This window comes from Eleutherodactylus coqui, chromosome 4 (assembly GCF_035609145.1).
Source record: "Eleutherodactylus coqui strain aEleCoq1 chromosome 4, aEleCoq1.hap1, whole genome shotgun sequence".
NCBI classification, from domain to species: domain Eukaryota; kingdom Metazoa; phylum Chordata; class Amphibia; order Anura; family Eleutherodactylidae; genus Eleutherodactylus; species Eleutherodactylus coqui.
In genome coordinates, this window is record NC_089840.1 from 247710903 (window position 1) to 247734851 (window position 23949).

The window sequence follows — 23949 nt, forward strand, 5'->3', positions numbered from 1 at the left end:
ACTGATACATCGTCGCATCACCACCCAGTGGTGCGACAGATCCCTGCTTGCTCCTTGTGTTTTATTTTATTTTTTCTGGACTGGAGGGAGGAGTTCTAGGAAACTTGGATCAAGGAATTCCAGTAATATATACAACGCCTACCAGGACGTGGGGGTGTTTGGTGGGGGGGGGGGGGGGGGGTCACATACCAGGCCCACCCACCTACACCGGGTAAGTCCCATTTATATATTTACCACACTAACAATATACCACAGTGGGAGGAGCGCTGTCTCACAATAGTCTTTTTGTTTTTGCTCTCCAATCCACTGTCTGACGTCTAAAGACATTATGATTTAAGGCTGTACAGCTTTGATGTTGGAAGACGCCCGTCGGGGTTCTCTTACTGTATATTGCCAGCCTCTCTGCTGTCGGAGCCTATCCAACGTGTCACCTCATGCAGTACTGGCTTTAGTCAGCAGATAGCGCAGTTGTATAACAGCAGAAAAAGAGCAAGCCCCCTAGGAAAACCAGGATACAAAATTGGATTGGAAAGGGTTAAAGTGTATATGAGTGCTGAAGCATTGTTTGTTACTGTAAATTTCCTAGGCTGTGTGAGATTATTACATGGACCCTACCAGAGAAACTGTGACAGGAGTATCTGTCCCTCTCTAGGCAATTACTGATGATGCTCATACAGCTCCTGTCACACAGATATAATGGAGATCACAGCTCATCCTCCTGACTGTATACTTATGGCCTGTAGCTTATTTATGTGAATACAGAAGGTAATAATTAAACTGTCTTCCCAGCAGGCAGAAATGGTACAGCTAATGCTGTGCATAATGCGAGTGATCTGAAAGTGAAAGCAAAAAATCTGACCATCAAGATGGTGCCTGATAAGCATCAGACAAGGGTATGCACTGCATAGAAGTGGCTGCAATATACAGAGGAGACCTCCAGAGTGTGACGGGCAGCAGGAAGAATGTGTTTTTGCCAGCATGGCCCTTTAATGAACTGGATAAGAGGGGGCAAACCGTGGCATGGTTTTCCAAAACCCTTATAAAACAAGAATGAGAGTACAGAGGCATGAAAATGCAAACACCAACACCTAACAAGTGAGGCGCATTTATTTTACATATACACAGATCAGACATGACAAGTCAGCATTACACCAGGGAAACTAAACAATAACCAAATCCATTGGAAGAGAGATTTATTTTTGTTTCTTTTCAACACATAATACTGAGCAAAAGGATCATACATACAAGAGAAGTACAGACAAGGGGTTAAAAAGGGGCAGAAAACACAAAGACTAGAGAGCATTCAACACATTACGTCTGTTTTATGGGACATGGATAACAAAATCATACAAAAATAACAATATAACCATAATCCTCATCATGGAAGGTTCCTGTCCCGGCCCGCTGTACCGGCCTCTTCACCGGGAGTCACACTCTACATACAAAGCCTAGCAATCCTTTAGAAGCCTTTCACACACTGAAGACTCACCAATATCTTGCAGATCTCGGTTCCAGTAAGACAAAAATATTTCTGAAAGTTACGCATTACCTCATGCTGATCTCAAGCAAAAAAATATCGATTTGACTTTAGTACCAAAATATTAAGAAACATGCTCGTCATTGTCTATTGGATCGCGAATGTGATTTCCCGTTCACATCCAGATATGTTCACTCCGGGCCAGTTGTCGAGTATACAAAAAATATTTATTTTATTTTTGCTTCATGTCTTTTTCACTTTTTTTTGTCAGGACAAGTATGGCTTCTTCTTTATGGCATATTATATTTACACTATCCAGGAAAAGGTGAAATTGGAATAGAACATGCCAACAAGATTTTGCCTCTTACTGTTCTGAAGTCGTATCCGGCACAAGTTTTCTTTTTTTTTTTTTTGCAGAGTGCCAAGCATGTATATTCTTATAGTTCATACATACACAGAGAAACCAATGGGTGTTATAGGCTGCACGTGTTAAAAGTCTTCGAGATTCATGCCCAGGGTAAAAGTGTACATACCATAAAGGCAGACCATGCAGCTGCTATGGAGAGAGGGGGTCTCCCACTTAGTTTTTCCATTCCCGTTGGCCATCGAGTGGTGGAAACCAGTGCAGGATTCCTCTAGACTGTACTTTTGGCAAAAATGGAGGTAGGGAATCAAACCCTAGACCCTTTTGTTCTAGGTTGCTAAACCGGACTTCATAACGTAGGGCCTTTTTGGAAACGTTGTTCTAGGACCCCCTCTCTTCCACGTATGATACTGTTCTAGTGTGTACATTGTAATATACATTATATTTTACGCAAGTATAGAACCCTGGAAACATGCACTCATAAGCCAAGAACAATTGTAAGAAATGCAAGATGAAAAACTTTAACATAGGTTTTCACTTCTTGGAAATCCTAGAATACCATTTGGCCCCGCCCATGAGGAGTCAGGATGCTACATATTCTAAGGAATAGGCCATTCTTAGCAGTTTCCTGCTTTGTACAGCAATTGGTTAAATTGATTTGTTCCTGTCTCTCTAGGCTAAATGTTATATAGCCATCATACAAAATACGAGAATCTGAATGTGGAAGACGATTTCCTTGTAAACGTTGGATTTGATCATGTAATCCTATGGGCTGAAGAACCTATAGATACACCTGAAATGTCATCAATGAAACAAAAGCTTTCAATACAAAAGGTGGCCACACATGGTAAGGGAGTCTCTGAGCATCAATAACACCTAATACTGCATATATTACCAAATGCTAGAAAACATCCATGTGTTGGTTCCTATTAGTCACAAAGGTCAATCGAAGTTGGAAATTTGGACCTACACCGTGCCAAAGGCTCAGAGGATAAGCTGTTTCACCAAGTGTTGGTGAGATAGCTTAAAGATGTATGGCAAGCTTAAAGGGATGAAGGAAAAGATCGCATCATTTCAGTCTATGAACATATTTGAATAGGTTGAGTGAACTATACAAATGGCACTTCATGAGTTAATACTAAAATATCTGCCACTTTATAAGCCAGAACATCCTAATATTATACAGAACATCCTAAGTCCCCGTCATTGCCATGCAAATCTATGCACATGGACTCTGAAAAGGATTTCTACTCACAACCTAAAAAATGGTGGTCTCCCAGGCATCTTAGTTATTTTAGGGATTTGTATGTATTTAGACTATTTTAAATGGGGTTTTCCAAAATCTCCACCAAAGTGGTCCCATTACTGACTCCCAATGGATAAGTAGCCACATGTTACAAGTCTTTTCGGAATATCCCTTTAAATGTATTACCCCTAATCATGCTTGCTAAAGTATACAAGCACAATTATTAACAGATTCAAGCAGGAAGAGGTTATATCTCTAAGTAACATTAACAGTCAGTTAACAGTCAAAGCTCGAATTGCCGAGGAACGCTGAACAAGAAATTTCCATGTGGTTCCATAAGGTCTATATGAAACACTTTAAGTGCAAATGTTTAGGGCTGGAACATACCTAGAACAGGCCAACATTAGGAATCTTAAGCATCTTCCCTTTAAGTCCATATTAAACAACGCCGGAGTGCGATATCTTAGTATCTGCCCATCATTGTTATATTGGTATGTAATGATATCTAACAACTCGAAGGGGATTCCAACATAGGATTAAAGAAACCTCCCAACGGTATGAAAACTCTAAAGTGCATCTTCAAAAAGAAAGTATATTCTCCTACTTGGTAACATACAGATTTTAGTTCATAGGGGGCATTTTGCTTGGCCAATTGATGAGTAGGCTTGAAAAGTGACAACCACTTATCCGAATCAGAGGTCATTGTGACTTCCTCTACCCAACACCTCGTCAGGTCACACATAGTGCACTACAGGCCTCATGTATCAGGGATAATACTGCCAAAAAGTGGAGCAGATGCCAATTACTTCCCCTCTTATATACAGCAACTTTTCTTTACTCCAGTATGTGAGGATTGAGGTATGCTGCTAATTTTCCATGTACCCAAAATATCCCCATTCTGGATTATCAGGAGTTTAGAGATAACACCGCATCTGTATTGTAGCCTCCCAACACATATGCAGACAATGAGCCATGTAGACACATGTTCATGTCAGTATCAGGGCTGGTGGCTGTGGAGGAGCACCGGATGACCTATGCTATGACTCCCCTCCAATCATACACAGATACCTCCTATATACCGGCACTGTGGTACTGGCAAATAATCATTTACGCTTCACTTTTTTTTGGTGGTGACCTTTCTATGCAGTAATTAATTTTTACATAAAAGTTAAAGAGGTATTTCCATCACTTCCCGTCTGAGGTGAAAAATGTGCAGCTGGTTTCCAGACCACCTCAACGGGTGTTACAGAACCCGCCGAGCACGGCAGCCTTATTAGTTTCCGTAACTCCCATTGAAGTGAAAGCGTAGCGCAACGTGTTACAATTTTTTCGTAACTCCAATGTAACAGAAACTGAGTAGCGCACTGTGCTACACCGTTTCTGCAACTCCCTTACACTTCAATGGAAGTTATGGAAATGGTGTAAGGCTGCCGTGCTCGGCTGTTTCTGTAACATCCGGTGGGAAAACTAGCCAACTGCATTTCAAGAACTACATCATCCAATTACTATGCTACTAATATCCCAAATGCCAGTATAGGAGATATCCCAGTAAAAAGGGAAAAAAAAACATTTTGTAAATGGCGATGCCAGCTATTAGCCTAGACTTCCTACTGCTACAGGACAATCCTATATTATATTGCACTTTGCCGCTGGTTGAAAGACGACTGTCAACACAGGGTGAACAGGATAATCAAAAAAAGTAAAATAAAATATTAACATGCAGCAAGTCTGCCATTAAAATTTTGCGCATGCGCGGTTTATCCCCAGCACATGCGCAGCACATAAGGGGAAAGGGGCAAATGCTGGGTGGGACTAAAAAATGGACAATCGGAGCAGTTATTGGAATTGTGACTGCCTTCAGGGTACTTGCCAGCTAACTTGCATATGGAATAAAACCTTATGAAGGGTAACAAAGGTCTCAACCTGTGTAGAAGTGCCCTACCAAGCGCTGGCAGTTGTTGCATGGGCATAATTTTGCTAACAGACACCCTTTCATTAAATGAATGGAGTCTGCAGGTGCCTATCCTAAGAGGTCATCACTCAAGGTATGTTTAACAGTGACCCTCCGGTCCCAGACAAACCAAGATAGCAGTTTTTGACTACATGATACACTCTGTTAATCAGTAGTCAAAGAAACTACACGCTGCTCTGATTGGCCAATGCTGATCACAAAAGAAGCAGTGTGGCCCTCATAGTTTGTCCAGGATCAGAGAGTTGCTGTAAGAAAATGTAAGCAACAACCAACCCTCTGGTACTCTCACATTTGCTCTCTGATTGCCAAATATAGGGTTTTTTCCCAGAAAAAGAGTGAAATGGTGACAAATACTGAAGGTTTTCCTCTGAAATATTTAACTTTTTTTTCCTATAATCTGATTGACATATTAAAATCACATTTTTAGAATTATTTTCAGTTTAGCTTGTGTTGGCAACCTATGGATTGAATTTAGTTTTCATCCTCATAACCAAGACTAATGAAGTATGTCACTTGAAGCCAGAATATTCTAAAGCTCAATGGACATGGGTAATGCACAGTGCTACATGTCCTTACTGATCAAGCAGAAGCCAAAAATAAGACTGAACATGATCTGAAAAACGCATAATGAATTACTGTATACAAAATATATGAGAAACTAGTCCAGACCTCCTTCAATAGTTGTGTAAGACGTAGTGACATGGTCACCAGTAGAGAACCAGGAACCAAGTATATATAAACCAAGTACAGTACGTAACAGAGAGCCTACATTAAATATGAGCCCTTTGCGAATATTTGTGTCCCCCAAACCACTACCAATATATAGACAAAAATAGCCCATCCAACACCCAAAACCTTGGTCAGTTCTTGGTTTACTCTTTGGTTCTTTTGAAGGGATACAAATGTGCAGGTACAGGAATGTCTATGGCTTTCACTGAAATGTTGCCTTCATCCTGCGCAGAGTATCCTGTATCTTACGAGAATGTTTCTCGGAGTTCAGATGATGGAAGTTGGCGTTGTTATCAGCAGCCAGGACGGAGATATCTGCATCGCTGAAATGGGAAATGCGCTGGCGGAAGTAAAACTGTAATTCTGGATCTGGAGTGAAGGAGTATGGGATTTCCTGAAATGCGTGAACCTGGCTCACAACTTTTGCAATATTCCTGTGGAGCAAAAGACATGAAGAAATTTCTTGGGGATATTCCAAAAAGAGACTGTTCTAGAAGGTCAAAAGTAGGAAGAAATAACCTCATTTTTTTAGGGACTTGTGTTATCATGGCATCAATTCCTGAAAACAAATATTTGATAAAGTTTCCATACTTTGTATTATTGTTTTAACCACTTTAGTGATTATTAGTATTGAGCGAACGGAACCAGTAGAACTCTTGTTTCAGGTTGAACTTTGCTGAAGAAGATGATGACGATGGTCTTTTACTTTTCCTCCAGGGGAGGAAGAAGAAACATGGCGGCTCAGTTGTTAGCACTGCTGCTTTGCAGCACTGGGGTCCTTGGTTCAAATCTGACCAAGGACGATTATCTGCATAGAGGTCGAATGTTTCTTCTTCACCACCGCCACCAATTGTTATAAACTTCCGGTTCAAACTAATTTGCACTGAACCAAAGTTTTTGATGAAATTTGGTGAACTGACCGAACCAAATACTTGAAAAATTCGCTCATCTTTAGCACTTCTTAATAAAGCAGTTAAATAAAAAAAAACAAAAAGTATGGATTCATTTTATAATGCACCTTTATAAGGGTTATCATTCAGGTTTTTTGTTATAGGGCTTCAAATCCTCTATCTAGCCACAGAGAGTCTCTAAAAGCCCATTTACACTGAAAAGATAAAATCGCTCAAACGACAGTTTGAGTGACAGTTTTGAGCGGTCATCTTTGCATAACTCTAAAGTAGCTAATTAGCTACTTTAGAGTTAATGCAGGTGGAGAGGGACATCACCACAATAGCTCCGAGAACAAAGCAGCTGTTTTGCATATGAAAACAGCTGCATTGTTCTCGGAGCTTTCAACTAGTGTGCCGCTGAGAACTGCCAGCGGGATACCAGCTGAAAGAATACTATCAGCACTACCCGCTGAGAAAAATCAGCATGCGGCGCTGAATAGATGCAAAGATTATTGCTCAAAAGATGGCTTTTGACCGAATTTTGAGCAATAATGGTTGTGTCTGAATGGGCCTTAAACCTTAATGCACATTTTATATTCTTCTCACATTGAGGTCAACAATAAAAATAAATAAAATCAGTATGCAGTAAATTTAGAGCTTTGATTTCTGTTACACAACTCCAGTATACTCCTATATAGCTAAAGCGTACCTAAACTTTCAGGTAAGTTTTCAGAATAAGCTGCTTTGTGTATATGAGGAATAATAATTTCTGAATGTTAAAGGACTTGTATCCTGGATTCATCACCCGTTTTCTCCTTTGCACGCTTCATAACAATTTCTTATTTTGCCCACAGCTTGTGGGAGAATAGCTGCTATGTCTCCAGTAGGCCCCCTGCACACGGGCGGAAATTCTGCAACGGGATTTCCGGCAGAATTTCCGCCCATGGCCGCTGCCATAGGATTGCATTAGAAAACGCAATCCTAGGCAGACGGCCGCGATTTGTCTGCGGAAAAAAAAATGCGCGGAAAACAAATCGCGGCAAGCTGTATTTCTGTGCCGGTCTCGCAGAGGCCCGCACAGAAATGTCAGTAGTGCCGGACTGGCTCCTCTCTGTGCATGCGCTGGCTGGCCGTCAGCCAGCGCATAGCAGAGAATGAAGACGCCGGGAGCGGGTAAGCCGCAGGCCTCTGCAGGGGCACGGGTCCGCATCCCACTGTGAGAATTCTCGCAGCGGGATCCGACCAGCTGTCTGCAGGCGGCCGTACACAGAATTTTCTCTTCTCTGTGTACTGCTTTCCGACCGCTGTCTCTCATATGTAAAGAAGTAGCAGCAGCAGCATGGAGGTCATTATACAGCAATACTGAGCAGTGTAGATGTGATTCCAGTAGTTGTGAGACAGTAAAACACCTAACGTTAGCTACAGCCCACATCTCTATGCAGAACCCTCTGCCTCTGCTCCCCTCTAGCAGCTCTCTCCTGCTCTTCCTTACCTATCCATAGACTTCTATAGGCAGCATGAGATAGCAACAAGTAACCCCCCACCCTGCCTTATAGAAGAGGCAATAGAACTTACAATCAGAGGCTCAGTGGTAACCCACCCAGATATCTTCACTCAACTTTCTGCACTCTTCCCTCTGCAACAGTCATTCAAGTTCTTGTGAACTTAAAAAAAACATCTTTCTGAGTTAGTCAAACTATTTGCAGTAGGCTGTAAAGTGATTTTCTTTCAACCAATCAGGAGTGCAGTGTGTTTAGCCACTAGAGGTCAGCAAATTAATAAAAAAACGATATTATATAACTTCTCTTTACTTGACATACTAAAAAACAAATAAAGGATTGTGTCCTTTTAAAGTTGGTTGGCATGTTGAATTCCGTGCAATATCGGTTGCTACCAATGGCGGTGATATACTGTACCTGCATGTAACGGTCATCGGTTTAACCCCTACCACCCCTGTAGAAAGCTCATCCTTGCAGCACTCACCTTAGCTTATTCCACTTAAATGCTCCGTTTGCCATAGTAAAGCCACCGGTCTCGAGCTGCTGAATATGCATGGCTAAGAGGTACGCAGAAGGAATTGTGGGTAATGTTCTGAATCTGTCTCCTTTCATCAGACACAAGCTGTCACTCTTTAAAAACACCTGGCGAGAAGCAAGTTGGGAAACACGGCCGCTGATTAATTATGCCACGTGAAATGTGTCGCTGAGGACGGGACATTGACAGAGAACTCAAAAACTACCAGAGGCGCCGCGGTAAACATTGTCATTATACATATGGAACAGGCGCAATTATACATTTCCATGGAACTCGCATTTCAAAGATTTTAATTTTATGTAAAATAAATGTTTACAAGAACATTGAACAAGTAATTAGAGTGGAAGCGTCAGTCGTCAAAACCGCACAGCGGAAGGTGGGGGAGCAGGACTACGGGACACCTCGTTATTGGTACGGGTTTAGGTTTTCAATGGACTTGGGTTCTATTTTAATAGGAGAATAGCAGTGAAATGGAATAAGCAAAAAAAACAAACAAAAAAAAATAGCTTATTTTTTTGTTAACTGCAGCACTACAGGCATAGCAAATGTTAAAGGAATTGTCCAGTTGTAAACGATTGATGGCCTATCTGCAGGATTGGCTGTCAATAGTAAATTGGCAAGGACCTGCTGTCAGGGTCCCTTGCAAGGCTGGTGTGCTTTTGCACCGAGATATTTTCTGCAAGAAGCAAACAGCTCCGTTCCCACTGTAGTGGTCAGGTGTGGTATTACAGGCAAAGTTCCCATTGAAGTGAATTGGAAGGTTGCCTGTAACACGAAGCCCCTGCAGTGGGCAGTGATGAGCGAACTTTTGAAAAGTTCAGCTGACTTGCTGAATTTCAGCAAAAAGTTTGGTTTGGTCTAAATTGGATTGTACCAAAACGTCAGCTAACACCCCTAAAACCAATGTAGAACACTACTGAAGGGTCAAAAAAGTCCTGGGAAAAGGAAACCGAAAAAGGAAAAGAAACAGGATGAAGCAGTTTTCTTCTTCCACTTTTTTTAATGGGTTCAGCGGAGTCAAAGTGTCTGAGGTTCGGGGTCATGCCAAACTGAAATTTTGGTAAAGTTCAACCCGAAAAAGGGTTCAACTGTTTCACTTCGCTTAACACTAGCAATGGGAATACTTCCTATAGAAATCAACTTAATACATGAGTGCCCTGGTCCAGCGAACAGCTGATTGGCAGGGGTCTAGGGTGGTGGAACCCCACCGATCTACTATTGTTGGACTACCCTACAGTCTACAGCTGGACAACCGCTCTAATAGGACTGGAGCATTGGAGTGAGTTAGCTTGACACTTATTGTGTTATGCTAACTGCTGCTACATCTGTCACTCAAAACTCAGACTAGCGGTCCTAGAAACATGGAATTAAATGGTTCTGACTACTGAGCATTCTGGGGGATATTTATTATGTTGGGTTTCCACAGAGCATTTTTTAGGGAGGTAGTGTGAAATCATACGCAGAATACCATTGTCATGGAGCAAATCTGGACGAGGCACTTCTGTTACGTGCTTCACCTGTTCTTGCTACAAGAAGGTGATGCACAGCACAATATAAAGGTTGGTGTAAAATGCATGTGATTTTGCTACTTCGATGGCACAAGCCTGTAGTACTCAAAATGACCACTAGAAATAATGCAACACTCTGAGTATGGACAGGTATGTGTTCAGATGTAAACACTGAAGAGACTGCAGGGCTCACACAAGCACCATGGCTCCTTCAAGCAGCTGATCGATGGGGATCCCAAGCAACACCCCCACTGATCAGATATGGATAGCCTATCCTGAGGGGAGTCCATCACTTTTTAAAGGTTGGATAACCTCTTTAATAAATGTAACCCAATAATGGCCACTCTCCCCTTCCCACTGGACCCCATCCATTTTTATCAACAGGTTTCAAAAACAGAACGTGCAGAGAAAACCAGCACTGATGAAATATAAGTTCCCCCTGTAAGTCAATTTTGGAAGAAAAAAAAATGAATTTGTTCTCCCATCTTAAAACAGTTTTCTATAGGTCCTATGAGGGTCTTTCATCACCATAGGAGTGGGTCCAATGCAGAGGACCTGCTCAGGGCTATTGCAAAGAGTGGCTTCTGCTCCAGCAGACTCAATGTGACTAAAGAGGGATCTTCACCATCAATGTAATACGATGTGCAAGAAACCTGGCATGGGTAATAATGACGGATTACCGGTAGTAGAGTACTCCAAGTCAAAAGATTAAACCACCATCCCCCTTACTAAAGGGATTGATTCAAGATATAAATTATCCTCTATCAACAGCTTAGGTGTCCGATTGGTGGAGATCCAACCACTGGGACCTCACCGATCAGGAGAACAGGGGTCAGTGTTCCATATATGAATTGGCAGATGGACAACCATGTGCGCTTCTGCTCCCTAGAGCTACGGGAGCTAGAACTTTGCCTCTCTTTGGCAGATTGATGAAGATGAACCTAGCAGCACATATGCCCAGATACTGTTCCATTCATACAGAGCGGCATGAGGGCCCCCATTCTTGTGATCAGTCGGAGACCCAACGATCAGATCCCACCGATTAGACACTTCCTGTGGATAGGAGATACATTCTTATCTTGGGACAACCCCTTTAAATGTACCTTCACACATATGTGAACTATATCCAAGAAAGGTAGACAAGTCTCACCACAAGGAGAGAGATGTCATTTTGATAAAATTTGGAGTAATTTGCACAATTTTTGACGAATGTTAAAAAGGCAAAACTATTCATAGATCTTATTAGGGTGCCAACAATAATATTACCTCCACAGCTTTGAGTTCCTCCAGAATTTCTGCCACCTTTGTAGTTAAATTTTTCCAAGCCTTAATATATAAAAACAAAAGATGATACATTTTATGTTAAATAAAAAATATATTAAACCCGTTTGTTAGGAGCAGAAACAGATCTCACCGGTAGTTGCCGCACAATAAGGTTTTCAAGTCCCCCGAGGATTTGAATAGCGGTTGCGAAGTCTCGTTGCTCGTAGCATAATTTGGCAACGAGAAGAAATTTAGTCAGGATGCTCGTCTGTAACTAAGAAGCAGAAAGACTAAATAAAAGGATAAACTACATGAAAAGGCTATAAAACAAACAGCGCGGCCTCCTGGGAGCCGATACCTCGCTAAATACTGAATTATTCAAGGCGAGATTTTCTTTTTAATCCCTGGACAGAACACTTCAATAATACATTTATATAGACTAACGGAATCTGTAGCGTCTAGACTATGTAGATGCACACAATGGTCTGTATGTGACCAAAAAAAGGAAGCCCAGAGGGGGGGGGCAAAAGAAGGGTGGCCAGAGGGGGCAGAAGAAGGGTGGCCAGAGGGGGCAGAAGAAGGGTGGCCAGAGGGGGGGGGGGGGGGTGGGCTACGGAGGGAACAAAAGGAGGCCAGATGAGGGGCTACAGAGGGAACAAAAGAAGGAGGCCAGAGGGGGGCAAAGGAGGGAGGCCAGAGGGGAGGCTACACAGGAAAAAAAGGAGGCCAGAGGGGGGCTACAGAGGGAACAAAAGAAAAGGGCCAGAGGAGGGGCTACATAGGGGAAAAAGGAGGCTACTGAAAGATAAAAGGGAGAAGAGGCTAGAGGGGGCACAGAAAGAAAGGGGGCTACAGGGTACAGCCAGAGGTTGCTAAGGGTAAAGATTATAGATGAGCGAGTATACTCGCTAAAGGCAATTGCTCGAGCGAGCATTGCCTTTAGCGAGTATCTCCCCCGCTCGAGACGGAAGGTTCGGGTGCCGGCAGCGGGCAAGAAGCTGTGGGGGAGAGCGGAACGGATGGGAGATCTCCCTCTCTCCCCCAGCTCCCTCCTGCTGACAGCCGCTACTCACCGCTCCCCCGCGCCGGCACCCGAACCTTCAGTCTCGAGCGGGGGAGATACTCGCTAAAGGCAATGCTCGCTCGAGCAATTGTCCTTAGCGAGTATATTCGCTCATCTCTAGTAAAGATACATCTCAATACATCTGTGTTAAAAAACTGAGTCCTAAAGAACTGTACTCTGGGCTAAACCATAAAAGCATAAAAATAAAAAAGATGTACAAGTCACTCAGTGAGACAATGTGGAAAAAGCAGTTTTGATCCAATTATTAAGATTAAAGTAACAAACATATGAAACATGTGAACCGACCTTGGATGTGTGGCAGGTTACGATCTCCGCTGCCACCCACGTACTAACATTGTCTGCAAATCGTAACATCTGTAGCAGATACTTGTCCTGCGTGCAGTTAGGGGAGAAGAGACTGCAGACGTCGACAGGAAGCGGCTCCATGGAGAAAGTTCTATCGAGAAATGCATAAAAACATACAACATGGGGTGTCGGCATAGTGATATTCAGCAATGGAAATAGAAAGCCAAATTCTACTAAAGAATCTTAGATATTATTGTATATACTACATAACGGTGACAGGGCTAATAAGCGTCTACCCAGTGATCGTCCGGCTTTCCTGCAATGTTCGGGGTCCATGCGGCTAAACGGCTCGAGATGGAACCCATTGACTATAATAGAGTCCGTCCGCTTTCCACTCAGTTGCCAAGCTTTTGCTCCCGGAACTTTGAGCCAGATCTGTGATGGAAGGTTCCGGCACAGATGTCCAACCAGCCCTGCCCCATGTTTCTGGTTTGTAAAGCTGTTCGAATTGCGTGCTGGTTATAATTACATTTCTATAAGGACTTTATATGATGACATTTGCAAGATATAGTTATGACACTTGGGAACTTTGGTTGCATAGTAGATTGTTAATGTGTCCGTACATACAGATGACTTTTCAGAATAAGCGACCACAAAATAACAATACTTTGAGCCATTATATGAATGCTATATGGTATTTTCACCAGTTTACCAATGTAAACTGGTGAAAATACCATATAGCATTCATATAATCCGTATCTCTAATTTTCAGTCTTGTGAATGGGTGGAGACTAGAGATGAGCGAACGTACTCGGTAAGGCCGATTTCGCAATCGAGCACCGCGATTTTCGAGTACTTCACTACTCGGGTGAAAAGTACTCGGGGGCGCTGTGGGTGAGCGGGGGGTTGCAGAGGGGAGTGGGGGGGGGGGGGAGAGGGAGAGAGAGAGAGCTCCCACGTGTTCCGCGCTGCTACCCCCGCTCCACCACGCCACGCCCCGCCCCACAGCGCCCCCGAGTACTTTTCACCCAAGTAGTGAAGTACTCAAAAATCGCGGTGCTCGATTGCGAAATCGGCCTTACCGAGTACGTTCGCTCATCTCTAGTGGAGACTTCTGCTAAGAGGTCTTCTCCAGACTTCATATGGATAAAACAGCAAATCCTGCTCCCTAACTCTCTGTAGCACACACACAAAGACAAAACAGCGTTTGGCATATCTGACTCCACTGCGTTATTTTAGGTCGTCTAGAGTCACCAGCAGCGCATATTGAACATTTTGCAAGGTGCATTAAAAAACTTGCAATGGTGCCTTTTTTTGTAAGTGGATTTAAGTGAGAATTTTCCATTGTGAAAAATCTGCACCATTTCCGCTACGTGAGAACGCACCCCAACTGACCCAAAGGTCACAAAAGCTGGGCTATAAACCGGTCAGACATGACAGCTCCATTTACAGAGGGAATCAGAACATTGGTTGGGGTGGGGTAAATAGGCTCAACTAGAAAGAAATATGTCTTTTTTAGTCTAACATGGGGTTGTTGATCCAGGAAATATTCCCAATTGCCAGATTGGAGTCAGGAAGGAATTTTTTCCCCCTTAAATGGTGGAAATCGGCTTTTACCTCATTGGGGTATTTCTTTGCCTTCCTCTGGATCAACATTGAAAGGGGGGGGGGGGGGGGGGGGTGAATAGGCTGAACTGGATGGCCATACATATCTTTTTTCGGCCTTACATACTATGCTATGAGTGTATACATACATAAATAAAAGAAAATTAATACAATACTGAATGTGTAAGACCTCATTTACAAGACAGATGATCACTCAAAAGTTGCTCAAACGATAGTTTGAGTGACAGCTTTGAACCATCATATTTTCATAGTCTATAGTAGCTAAGTAGTACTAAAGAGCTATGCAGGTGGAGTGGGACACCACCGCTATCACACGGCGAACAATACAGCTGTTCTGCATAAGCAAACAGCTGCATTGTTCTCCGTGCTTACAGCTTGCGTCCTGCTGTGAACTACCCGGGCTGTAAGAATCTTAACAGTGCAGCCAACTGTGATAACAGCCTGCACCGCTGCTAAGAGTTCATTGCTTTATTCAAGAAAATTAGAATTGAACGATGAACGACTCGTACACGAAAACTGCACGGTGTCCATGCATTTAGACACAACGATGCTTTGGGCCAATTTTGAGCGAGAATCATTGGGTCTGAATGGGCCTTTAAACGCCACCAATCTTATCCAGTCCTGATGGAAATTTCCTGAACCCAAAATATCAAAATAAAATGCTAAGTTTAATTTAAATAAATCAGCAGTCTAATAATAAAAACATCAAAAACTTTTTTTTTAAATTGTAGACCCCAGTCACCGTGAGTGTTGGGGAAGGGGGGGGATGTTCCGTTCATGAATACAGTAGTCTGTGTATTCTTTCATCACTCCTATCTGCCAAATCACACTGCCGAAAGGGTGCAGAAATACTAATATAATGACATATCATGTAAGCTAGAATCCCCCCCCAATCTCTACAATAAAGGGGTCATACCGTTCTCATGAGCACCGTGCCCCTCCAGCTCCACATCATTAGCGCACACCACCTGCATCAGGCTGGCATATCTCACTTGGCCCGACACTTATCTTCCTCCCCCCCCAACACAACACCGCTCCATGATGTGCCGACTTGACCTTGGCTTGCTATCTCCAGACTTACTTGGGAACATTGCTGGATTTGTCTTTAACTCCTAATGCCCGCGAGTTCAGGAAGTTGACAGGGTGGCACTTCTGAAAGATTTCCTACCAAACATACATGCAAAAAAAGCGTAAGAAATCATTAGATTGTTTAGTAATAATTACCCTTGAGGAGAAAAATCAGATGTAATGATAGCATAATGGCAGTATAATTAGGCTGAGAGGTGGCGGTCGGGTACAGCAGCCGTCAGTTACAGAGTCATTTCCATGATTATAGCTAATAATCTGTAAATGGAAGTAGAGCTGTAGGTCACCATCTGCATATTCAATTACCAACGCCTGACACCTATTTGAGTGTAAACCCACTAAATATTCCACTTTTCACTCCGTAGATCTATTGGTCCTTTCTCTTCAGTTTATAAGGGTACCAGATGGGGGTCTTCACAGCGTACAGACCAATATTATCTGTCAACTCTTCAGGTAGTCAGTGCAGGCGCTGCCGACAGTCAGTCTGCCGTTTGGTGAACGGCGCCTTTGCGGATTAGGGATGGCTGACGTGGGCTAAAGTGCCTAAACCGGCGTCCACACCTTATCTAAATGGCGAATGAGAAGCGAACGAATTATGCAGCATTTACACTAAGGCCTCAGGTCTACAGCATAGATTTACAAAGTCCACGTGGGTCTCGCGCACGCAAGATCCGCGCCCATAGGGAATCATTCGGCAGCCGCAGGTAAGTAAATGACTGCGCATTTTATTTTTCCCCAACGTGTGGATCGCACGCATGGGGAAACTACAGCATGCTCCATTTTTATGCGGTTTTCCAGCATGGACTGCTCTCGCAGCTTCCATTGAAGCCAATGGAAGCCATCTAGATCTGCGGCATGTCCGCAGCTGTCACTGCGTCCGTGCTGCGGACTGCAGGAAGCAAGATTGAAAAAACAAATAAATAAAAGGCAGCACGGCGAAAACAGTGCGGGCCCGTGGACATGAGGCCTAAATGATTGCCTGCGAGAATCTGAAGGATTGGTCCGTTAGCCCCCCCAAGGCCTCACGTCCACCAGCCGCACAGTTTCCCCTTGCAGAATCCTGCAGCGAACTCCACCCGGCCCGCAGACATGAGGCCAAAAAATACATTATACTTGTCTGTCCGGGCGCTGCGGGGCTCTCCTCTACAATGGCCGGATCTTCTTTCTTCTGCCCAGCGGATGTGCTCGGGACGCCGGCGGCGTGCCAGGCGTATGCGCAGTCTTTTTTTTCTTTTAAATTCCTGGACACAGTGTCAGCTGCGTCTCTGTCGCAGGGTTATGGCTTCCATCGACTTCAATAGAAGCCGTGGAAGCCATCTGTGCAGAATAACAGAACAAAATGGAGCATGCTGCAGGTGTTTTCCTGCACGTGTGATCCGCGTGCCGGGGAAAAATGACATCCGCAGGTATTTATTTACCTGCAGATGCCCAATGATTCCCTATGGGCGCGGATCACGTGACATAGTATGTAAGTCCGAATGAAGACAATGTCCATCTAGTTCAGCCTGTTTCTCCTCCTATGTTGTTGATCCAGAGGAAGGCAAAAAACCCCAAGAGGCAGGAGCCAATTAGCCCATTTGGGGGAAAATTCCTTCCCGACTCCCTAATGGCAATCAGACTGTTCCCTGGATCAACCCCTAATCATTCCTACCTGCCTGTAAACCCGGATTAACAATTAACCTAAGATTTATATCCTGTAATATCCTTCCTCTCCAGAAAGACATCAAGTCCCCTCTTAAACTAATCTTTGGATTTTGCCATCACCACATCCTCAGACAGAGAGTTCCACAGTCTCACTGCTCTTACAGTAAAGAACCCTTTTCTGTGTTGGCGATGAAACCTGCTTTCTTCTAGACGTAGCGGCACGTGCAGATTTTTTATGCCGCTATCTGCAACGGATGCAATGCAAGTCATCATTAAATTGATTTTTTTTTAAATTGCTTGCAGATTTTTTTTTTCTCCTGCGCAGAAAACCCCCCCAAAAAAACGCAATCCCACCTTCCTAATGGATTTTAACCTTCAAATCCGCAGTGAATCCACAAATGTGTCTGCAGATGCACTGCAGATTGTAAGCTCCCATAGAGATGAGTGGAGCACATCCACACGTGATGCTCGGTAAAGTGAAGCATGCTGTGATTTACTTATCCATGTGTGGAGTCCGCAAATCAAATAAAAACACATCTGCAGGTGTTAAATTAAGTGACTCCCTATGGGCGGCTTGGTTTGCGGATCTCACTCACGTATTCCGCAAATCATATCCGCCCGTGGACATTGGGCCTTAGTCCACTGCTTCTGTTCATCAGTCCAGTTTAAGACCAGCGCTACCTGGCGCCCAGTAACTTCACAATCTAATAGAAGTTACTGTGTTTGTGTCGCCATCTTGACTCCATAATGACAGTCAGAATAATCCCTGGAACAACATTGGAAAGTTCCTACCTGACTGAGACCTGGATCAAGAAACCAGCTGGTCACCTAATGTCTATGTCCTGTAATACCATAGTGCTCTAGAAAAAAATCTAGCTCCCTCTTAAACTCCTCTATGGATTTTGCCATCACCATGTCCTCAGGCAGAGAGTTCCACAGTCTCACTGCTCTTACAGTAAAGAACCCCCTTCTATGTTGGTGATCAAACCTACTTTCTTCTAGACGTAGCGGATGCCCTCTTGTTACCGTTGCAGTCCTGGGTATAAACAGATCATGGGAGAGATCCTTGTATTGTCCCCTCATGTATTTATACATAGTTATTTGGTCGCCCCTTAGCTGTCTTTTTTCCAGGGTGAATAATCCCAATTTTGATAGCCTCTCTGGGTATTCCAGTTCCTTCATTCTGTTTATTAATTTAGTTGCCCTTCTTTGGACCCCCTCAAGCACTGCAACATCCTTCCTGAGCAGCGGTGTACAATACACTGGGCAGCACTGATCTGTGGTCACGCATCCTTGGCAGCGGGCAGCCCAGTGTAAACAACGGTCGGTGGTTGCAGTCCAGTGTGATCACGGCCTTTACTTTCCAGGTAATAAAGTGGATTTGGCTTCCAAGTGTTTTGTATGATTTTGCCATCAGGCCGGTTTAGCATTTCATTATGAACATGATGGTTCACAGAAGGACCATACAGGTGTTTAAAGGGACAGCGTCAGCACACAACTGCATCATAAACTAAGTTATCGTGCTGTAAAGGCACCACGTGATGTATTTTTTATGCTCGCCTGCTCCCGGGTTTTTGCGCTGTCACCCACTGAAGATGGTGCACCGCAAGGCAAGGTGACTTCTTAGATTGCCGTTTGCACACTCTTCCATACAAGTCTATGGAAAAGCGCGCACATGTCAATCTGAGAAACGTCTGGCTGTAGTCACGGGGACAATTTTCCTGTACAAGTTCTGTTCCGATTGCGATATGTACGGAACTGGCGCATTAAAGGGACAAAGAATTTATTCACAAGTGATTTTTGTTCTCGGAGAGATAGTCCAAGATAAAAAAATAAATAAATGAATAAATAAATAAAATATTTTATTTTAATGCAATTCATTGCAAAGAATTGCGCATGATTATCTATGGGATCTTCAAAAACAAACTATAGGGCACATTTATAAAATGGTTTATACCAGAAACTGGCGTAAAAAAAAAAAAAAAAAGGCTAACATATTTGCACAAATTGGGTATTTGTGCAAAAAACTGCAACTTTTCCTCTTTTCGTGCAAGCCCTGCCAGTTTTTTTTTTTTTCTTGTAAGTGGGCGGAGCTTGGTGAGAGGGTTGTGGGCGCCTAGACCGGCAGATTTATGTATAACATACACCGGAAACAGGCGTAAAATATACCAAAAATTTACACCAAGCCAGACCTGGGTAAAATTCTCTAAAGCTGCATGGAGGTGCCAAGATATGCCTAATACATGGAGAGGCGTGTGCACCGGGGGAATCGTCCTAAGCTGGGCGCCGGCAGTGCAAGGCTTTTTTAATCCTATATTAACTATAGAAACATCGTGCAGTTTTTTTCATGCGCTTGAATGATGCCATCCGGTTTTTTTGCACTCACTGAAAAAATTGCAGGTTTGAGTGTGCGATATTGGTATTGCCCTCACCTGTGTGACTGCAGCCTCCCACCGCCACGCTTCGGTGGGCAACCGTACAGGAACCAGGCGAGAATAAAAAAAAATACAGGGAGGTGACAGGTAGATGTCATAGTGACATGTCAGGTTTTGATCAGTGGAGCTGCGGGTGCCGAGACCCTCACAATACTAAAGAAGAAGGGGCAAATCTGAGCTAAAAAGGGGTTCTCTGGGGTTTTTCCTACTGCAGTCAATGGGAGGTGTACCTGTACTACCGAACCAGGCCGCTGCAATGTTGACAGCGCTATCTGCTTCCAGCACTGTTCGCCCTGACAGCGGGTCCAGGAATCAGCTGATCGGGGGTTCCCCAAGTGGTGGACCTCTGCTGATCAACTAGCCCATCCTGAGGACAAGTCATCAATAGTAAAAGTCCCAGAGACTCCCTTTAATCCACCATCAGCCTCTCCCGGGAGAGTCCCGATTAGTTTTGTACAACACCCCCACCAATCAAGACTATGAATTTTCTTTCAAATGGTAGAAACCATTTAATAAAGCGAACAGCGCACAAATGAAGCGGCTGTTATATGTGTAGCAGTAAGAGGGAACCTTTAGCGCCCTCTAGGGGTTTTAAAATATATTACATCTGCTCTGTTAATGAATTAACAAAAAAAAATATATATATTTTTTTTCCCCTGGAAATTTAATAGAAAGGTGATTTCAGAGACCAGCCCAATCTTATATGCAGCAGAGCAAGACTGCAGCTACTACATAAGGAGTTCTCCTCACTGTTCTGAACGCAGGTACACGCTACATAAAGGGGGATGTATCAGAAAAAATGCATCCCCCTTATCAACAGGATAGGGAATAAGTGTCGGAATAGTTGGGGTCCGACCGCTGCCACTCTGCTCCCCCCAAAATACAGAAAGTTGGCTTCCACCCCATAGGGTGTTTTTGTCTTCCTCTGGATCAACACTGCAGGATAGTAGGCTGAACTAGATGGATGTGTGTCTATTTTTAAGCCACAGGCCCAATTTACACGGGCAAGCTCGATATCAGACCGATATGGTGCACCGAAACCTGCAATTTTTACTGCAATGGGATTTGAAAGAAAATTGCATTGATTTTCCGGCGCATGACAAATCGCATGTTACTTTAACAAGCAAGATTAAAAAATTCTCCTTGCACTCGCATGCAAATCCCATATGAGCGTGGGGCAGTTTTTTTTCTTTTATGCTTCCATAGGAAAGAATGGGCGATATCACCCCCTGAAAAAATAGGACATACTGCTGGGTAATTTTTTGTGTGCGATTTCTGTGCATCTCGCAACGGACAGAGATTGTGCATGCAATGCGCCCTACTATACTATTTTAACCCCCTCCACCACCATATGAATGGAGTGACAGCTGAGCATGGCTTATCTCTATATGAGATGGCCATAGACAGAGTAGAACACTTGGATATGTCCAGCAGTGCCATAGAGATGACTCAGCTGTTGCTCCATTAATAGAGGGGGCACAGGACCCCCAATCTTGTGATTAGTGGATGTCCACTAATAAGACACGCTTATCCAGCAGAAAGGAGTATATCTCTTCAGAAAACCCCAACCCAAATCACATTAAAGTACCCCCTAGGCTATGATCATATTTAGAGATGAGCGAGTATACTCGCTAAAGGCAATTGCTCGAGCGAGCATTGCCTTTAGCGAGTACCTGCCCGCTCGAGACGGAAAGTTTGGGTGCCAGCAGCGGGCAGGGAGCTGTGGGGGAGAGCATGGCGGAACGGAGGGGAGATCTCTCTCTCCCTCTCTTCCCCCCGCTCCCTCCTGCTGACTGCCGCTACTCACCGCTCCCCCGCGCTGGCACCCGAACCTTCCGTCTCGAGCGGGGAGATACTCGCTAAAGGCAATGCTCGCTCGAGCAATTGCCTTTAGCGAGTATACTCGCTCATCTCTAATCATATTCTATGCTGTCTGTTAAAAGCCCCAAATGAGCATAGTACAAGTACCCCAAGAGATACTGCAAGTACCCACCGGAGAACAAGTACTGCAGGTTGGAAGTCTAGGGTGTGCCAGCACAGGAGGGTAAAGCTGCCAAAACATTGGGGATTTCAGATGGTCGTTGAATGACTTCATGGTTGGTCTAGGACAGTTCTCCTAGGGGACAACATTTTGCCAAGAGATCCCTGCCGTGCTCTGGGCTGATGGGATGCAGATGTGCGATTCGGCATGAACAACTTTCCAACAACTAATTGCAACTTTCTGACATATCTGCGCCAGTAGGCAAAAGATGGTCCAAAATGAGCTTTACAGCTATTTTTTGACACCTACAGACTAAAGCCCCTTTTAAACTGCACGACTGTTGTGTGTTAAAGCACCCAGGAGCGGTGCCAGCGATCATCGGTTAGGCGGAGCGGGTTGGAGAACGTTCTGGCCCGCCTGCCTCAAATCACAGTAAGCAGACTGTTGTTCCTAAATGGCGGAATATAATAAATAAGCTCATAATCGCCTCTCCTGGCAAGCACCCAGTCAGCGGCTCTGGGAGTCCCGCATGGTCTACAGGCTACAGCAGCCTTTGTATGGAACGTCACAGGTTGCTGAAGTCAATGACAGAGCTCAGCCCTGGACTCTACAGAGGCTGCTGCAGCCTGTAAGATAAATACGTCACAGAGACCCGAAGCAGCCAACTAGGGATTTACGGGGAACCGGGAGAGGTAAGCATTAGCACCTTTACGTTATTTTGCTGTAAGAGTCCGAAAAGAACTCAGAACGCCCCTATACCTACCAGAAAGCTGTCTGGTTCCAAGTAAATTAGCTCATTGAGTCGATGCTTGTCTATTGCAGCGTTTCCCAAGGTGCAGTCCTCACGAACCCCCAACAAGGTCATGATTTGAGGATATCCTACAGAGAACACCTGTCTGAGGTGCTGACAATAACTACATCACCTGTGCAATACCATGGAGATCCTGAATACCTGACCAGTTGGAGGTTGTGCCGAATGGAGCTTGGAATAAGTGGTCTAATATTTGTAGACACCTTAGAAGGACCTTCTTAGTGGTCTTCTGATGGATATCCCTTCACATTCCCATATAGTGGCATACAAGTACATACTAACCTCTTGGAGTAAAGTCAATTGCGTGGCAATTTGCTGTACACTACACTCCTGTATAGAGTACGTTCCACACTCCTCTCCCTTGATATAGTACGAGGACAGGTCGTCAACGAATCCAGGGTAGCACGGCCGAGGCAAGGCTGCAGATATGGTGTACTGTTTATCCCGGTGATGAGGTATATGGAGGCCATTACCCTTGGAGAGCCTCCAGTTAAAGCTCTGAAAAAAAAAAGGACTTGGTAAATCTACATTCACAGCAAACAATGAGGGGCGGATGATATTTCCATTATCACCCTTCTCTTACAAATGGTAGCAGTAATGTAGTTCAAGCAACGTTTGGCTGAAAAATATCGTCTGTACGTCCTGTGGACAAATCTAACACAGTGTTATGCCCAACGTAGGGCCTGAGGGGCCAGTGCACGGCACAGGGATCCTCACTTTGGGGTTCTTCACATCCCAGTGCCTTGCACTGCTGCACTAGATTTAACAGGGTGGAGCAGAATTACTAAAGTATTCAGACTGTTAGAAAATGTGCCAAACGTGTTACAAGACATCTTAAGACACATCTGTACAGCAAAGGAGCCAAAAAGATGAATCAATTTAATAAGGAGGTGCGGCTCATTGGAAACCGGACGTGGCAGAGGTAGAATGGGACATGGTTTAAATGGAATGTGCGCCAAAATTTTAGAATGCAGATGATACTAAATAAAAGGTGGCGCAGAGTTCTGCTGGATTCACATCAGCATTTTGCTTTCCGTTTTTCTGTTCTGTCTTCACGAACCCCCAGCATGTGCAGATGGAAAACTAGGGCTAAAAATTAAAACAAAAAGTGATCCCTTAAAAATTGGGAAAAGAAACTTTAAAACAGATTCATGAAAAAAATTGGTTCTGTTTGTATCAATCTGTCAGAATACCAGATCTGTTTGCTTCAGCTAGGCTCCATTCACACTGGGCAGTTTGGTTGTAATAAAAAACACACCACAGTACATTTGCAAAACTTTGTGTGGTTTTTTTTGCCACATTTTACTACAAACTTAGTAGAAACACACATGGTTTTTACCTATGCACATTTTCATCGAGGGCCATATCAGCCTAATGGGTGCCTTTAAAGGGCCGATAGTAATTGTAAGACAGTATAGTAATAGTGACCCCCATAGTGGCCGCAGTAGTCATAGTGACCCCCGTAGCTGGCCCATTAGTAAGTGACCCCAGTAGTGATAGGGATCCCCATAATG

At 43.9% G+C, this 23949-nt stretch overlaps 1 protein-coding gene across 1 annotated transcript in view; it reads right to left on the reverse strand.

The window, feature by feature from the left end:
• Positions 1–1067: 1067 nt before the first annotated feature.
• The window catches only part of KNDC1 (kinase non-catalytic C-lobe domain containing 1), a 122473-nt gene continuing 99591 nt past the window's right edge, over positions 1068–23949 (reverse strand). The window contains exons 24-30 of the mRNA XM_066601011.1: positions 22718–22933; positions 15560–15642; positions 12853–13003; positions 11635–11757; positions 11487–11546; positions 8662–8819; positions 1068–6222 (exon numbers count right to left, since the gene is read on the reverse strand). Of these exons, the coding sequence (XP_066457108.1) occupies positions 5991–6222; positions 8662–8819; positions 11487–11546; positions 11635–11757; positions 12853–13003; positions 15560–15642; positions 22718–22933 (1023 nt within the window). The 3' untranslated portion in view covers positions 1068–5990. The remainder of the gene's footprint in view (positions 6223–8661; positions 8820–11486; positions 11547–11634; positions 11758–12852; positions 13004–15559; positions 15643–22717; positions 22934–23949) is intronic.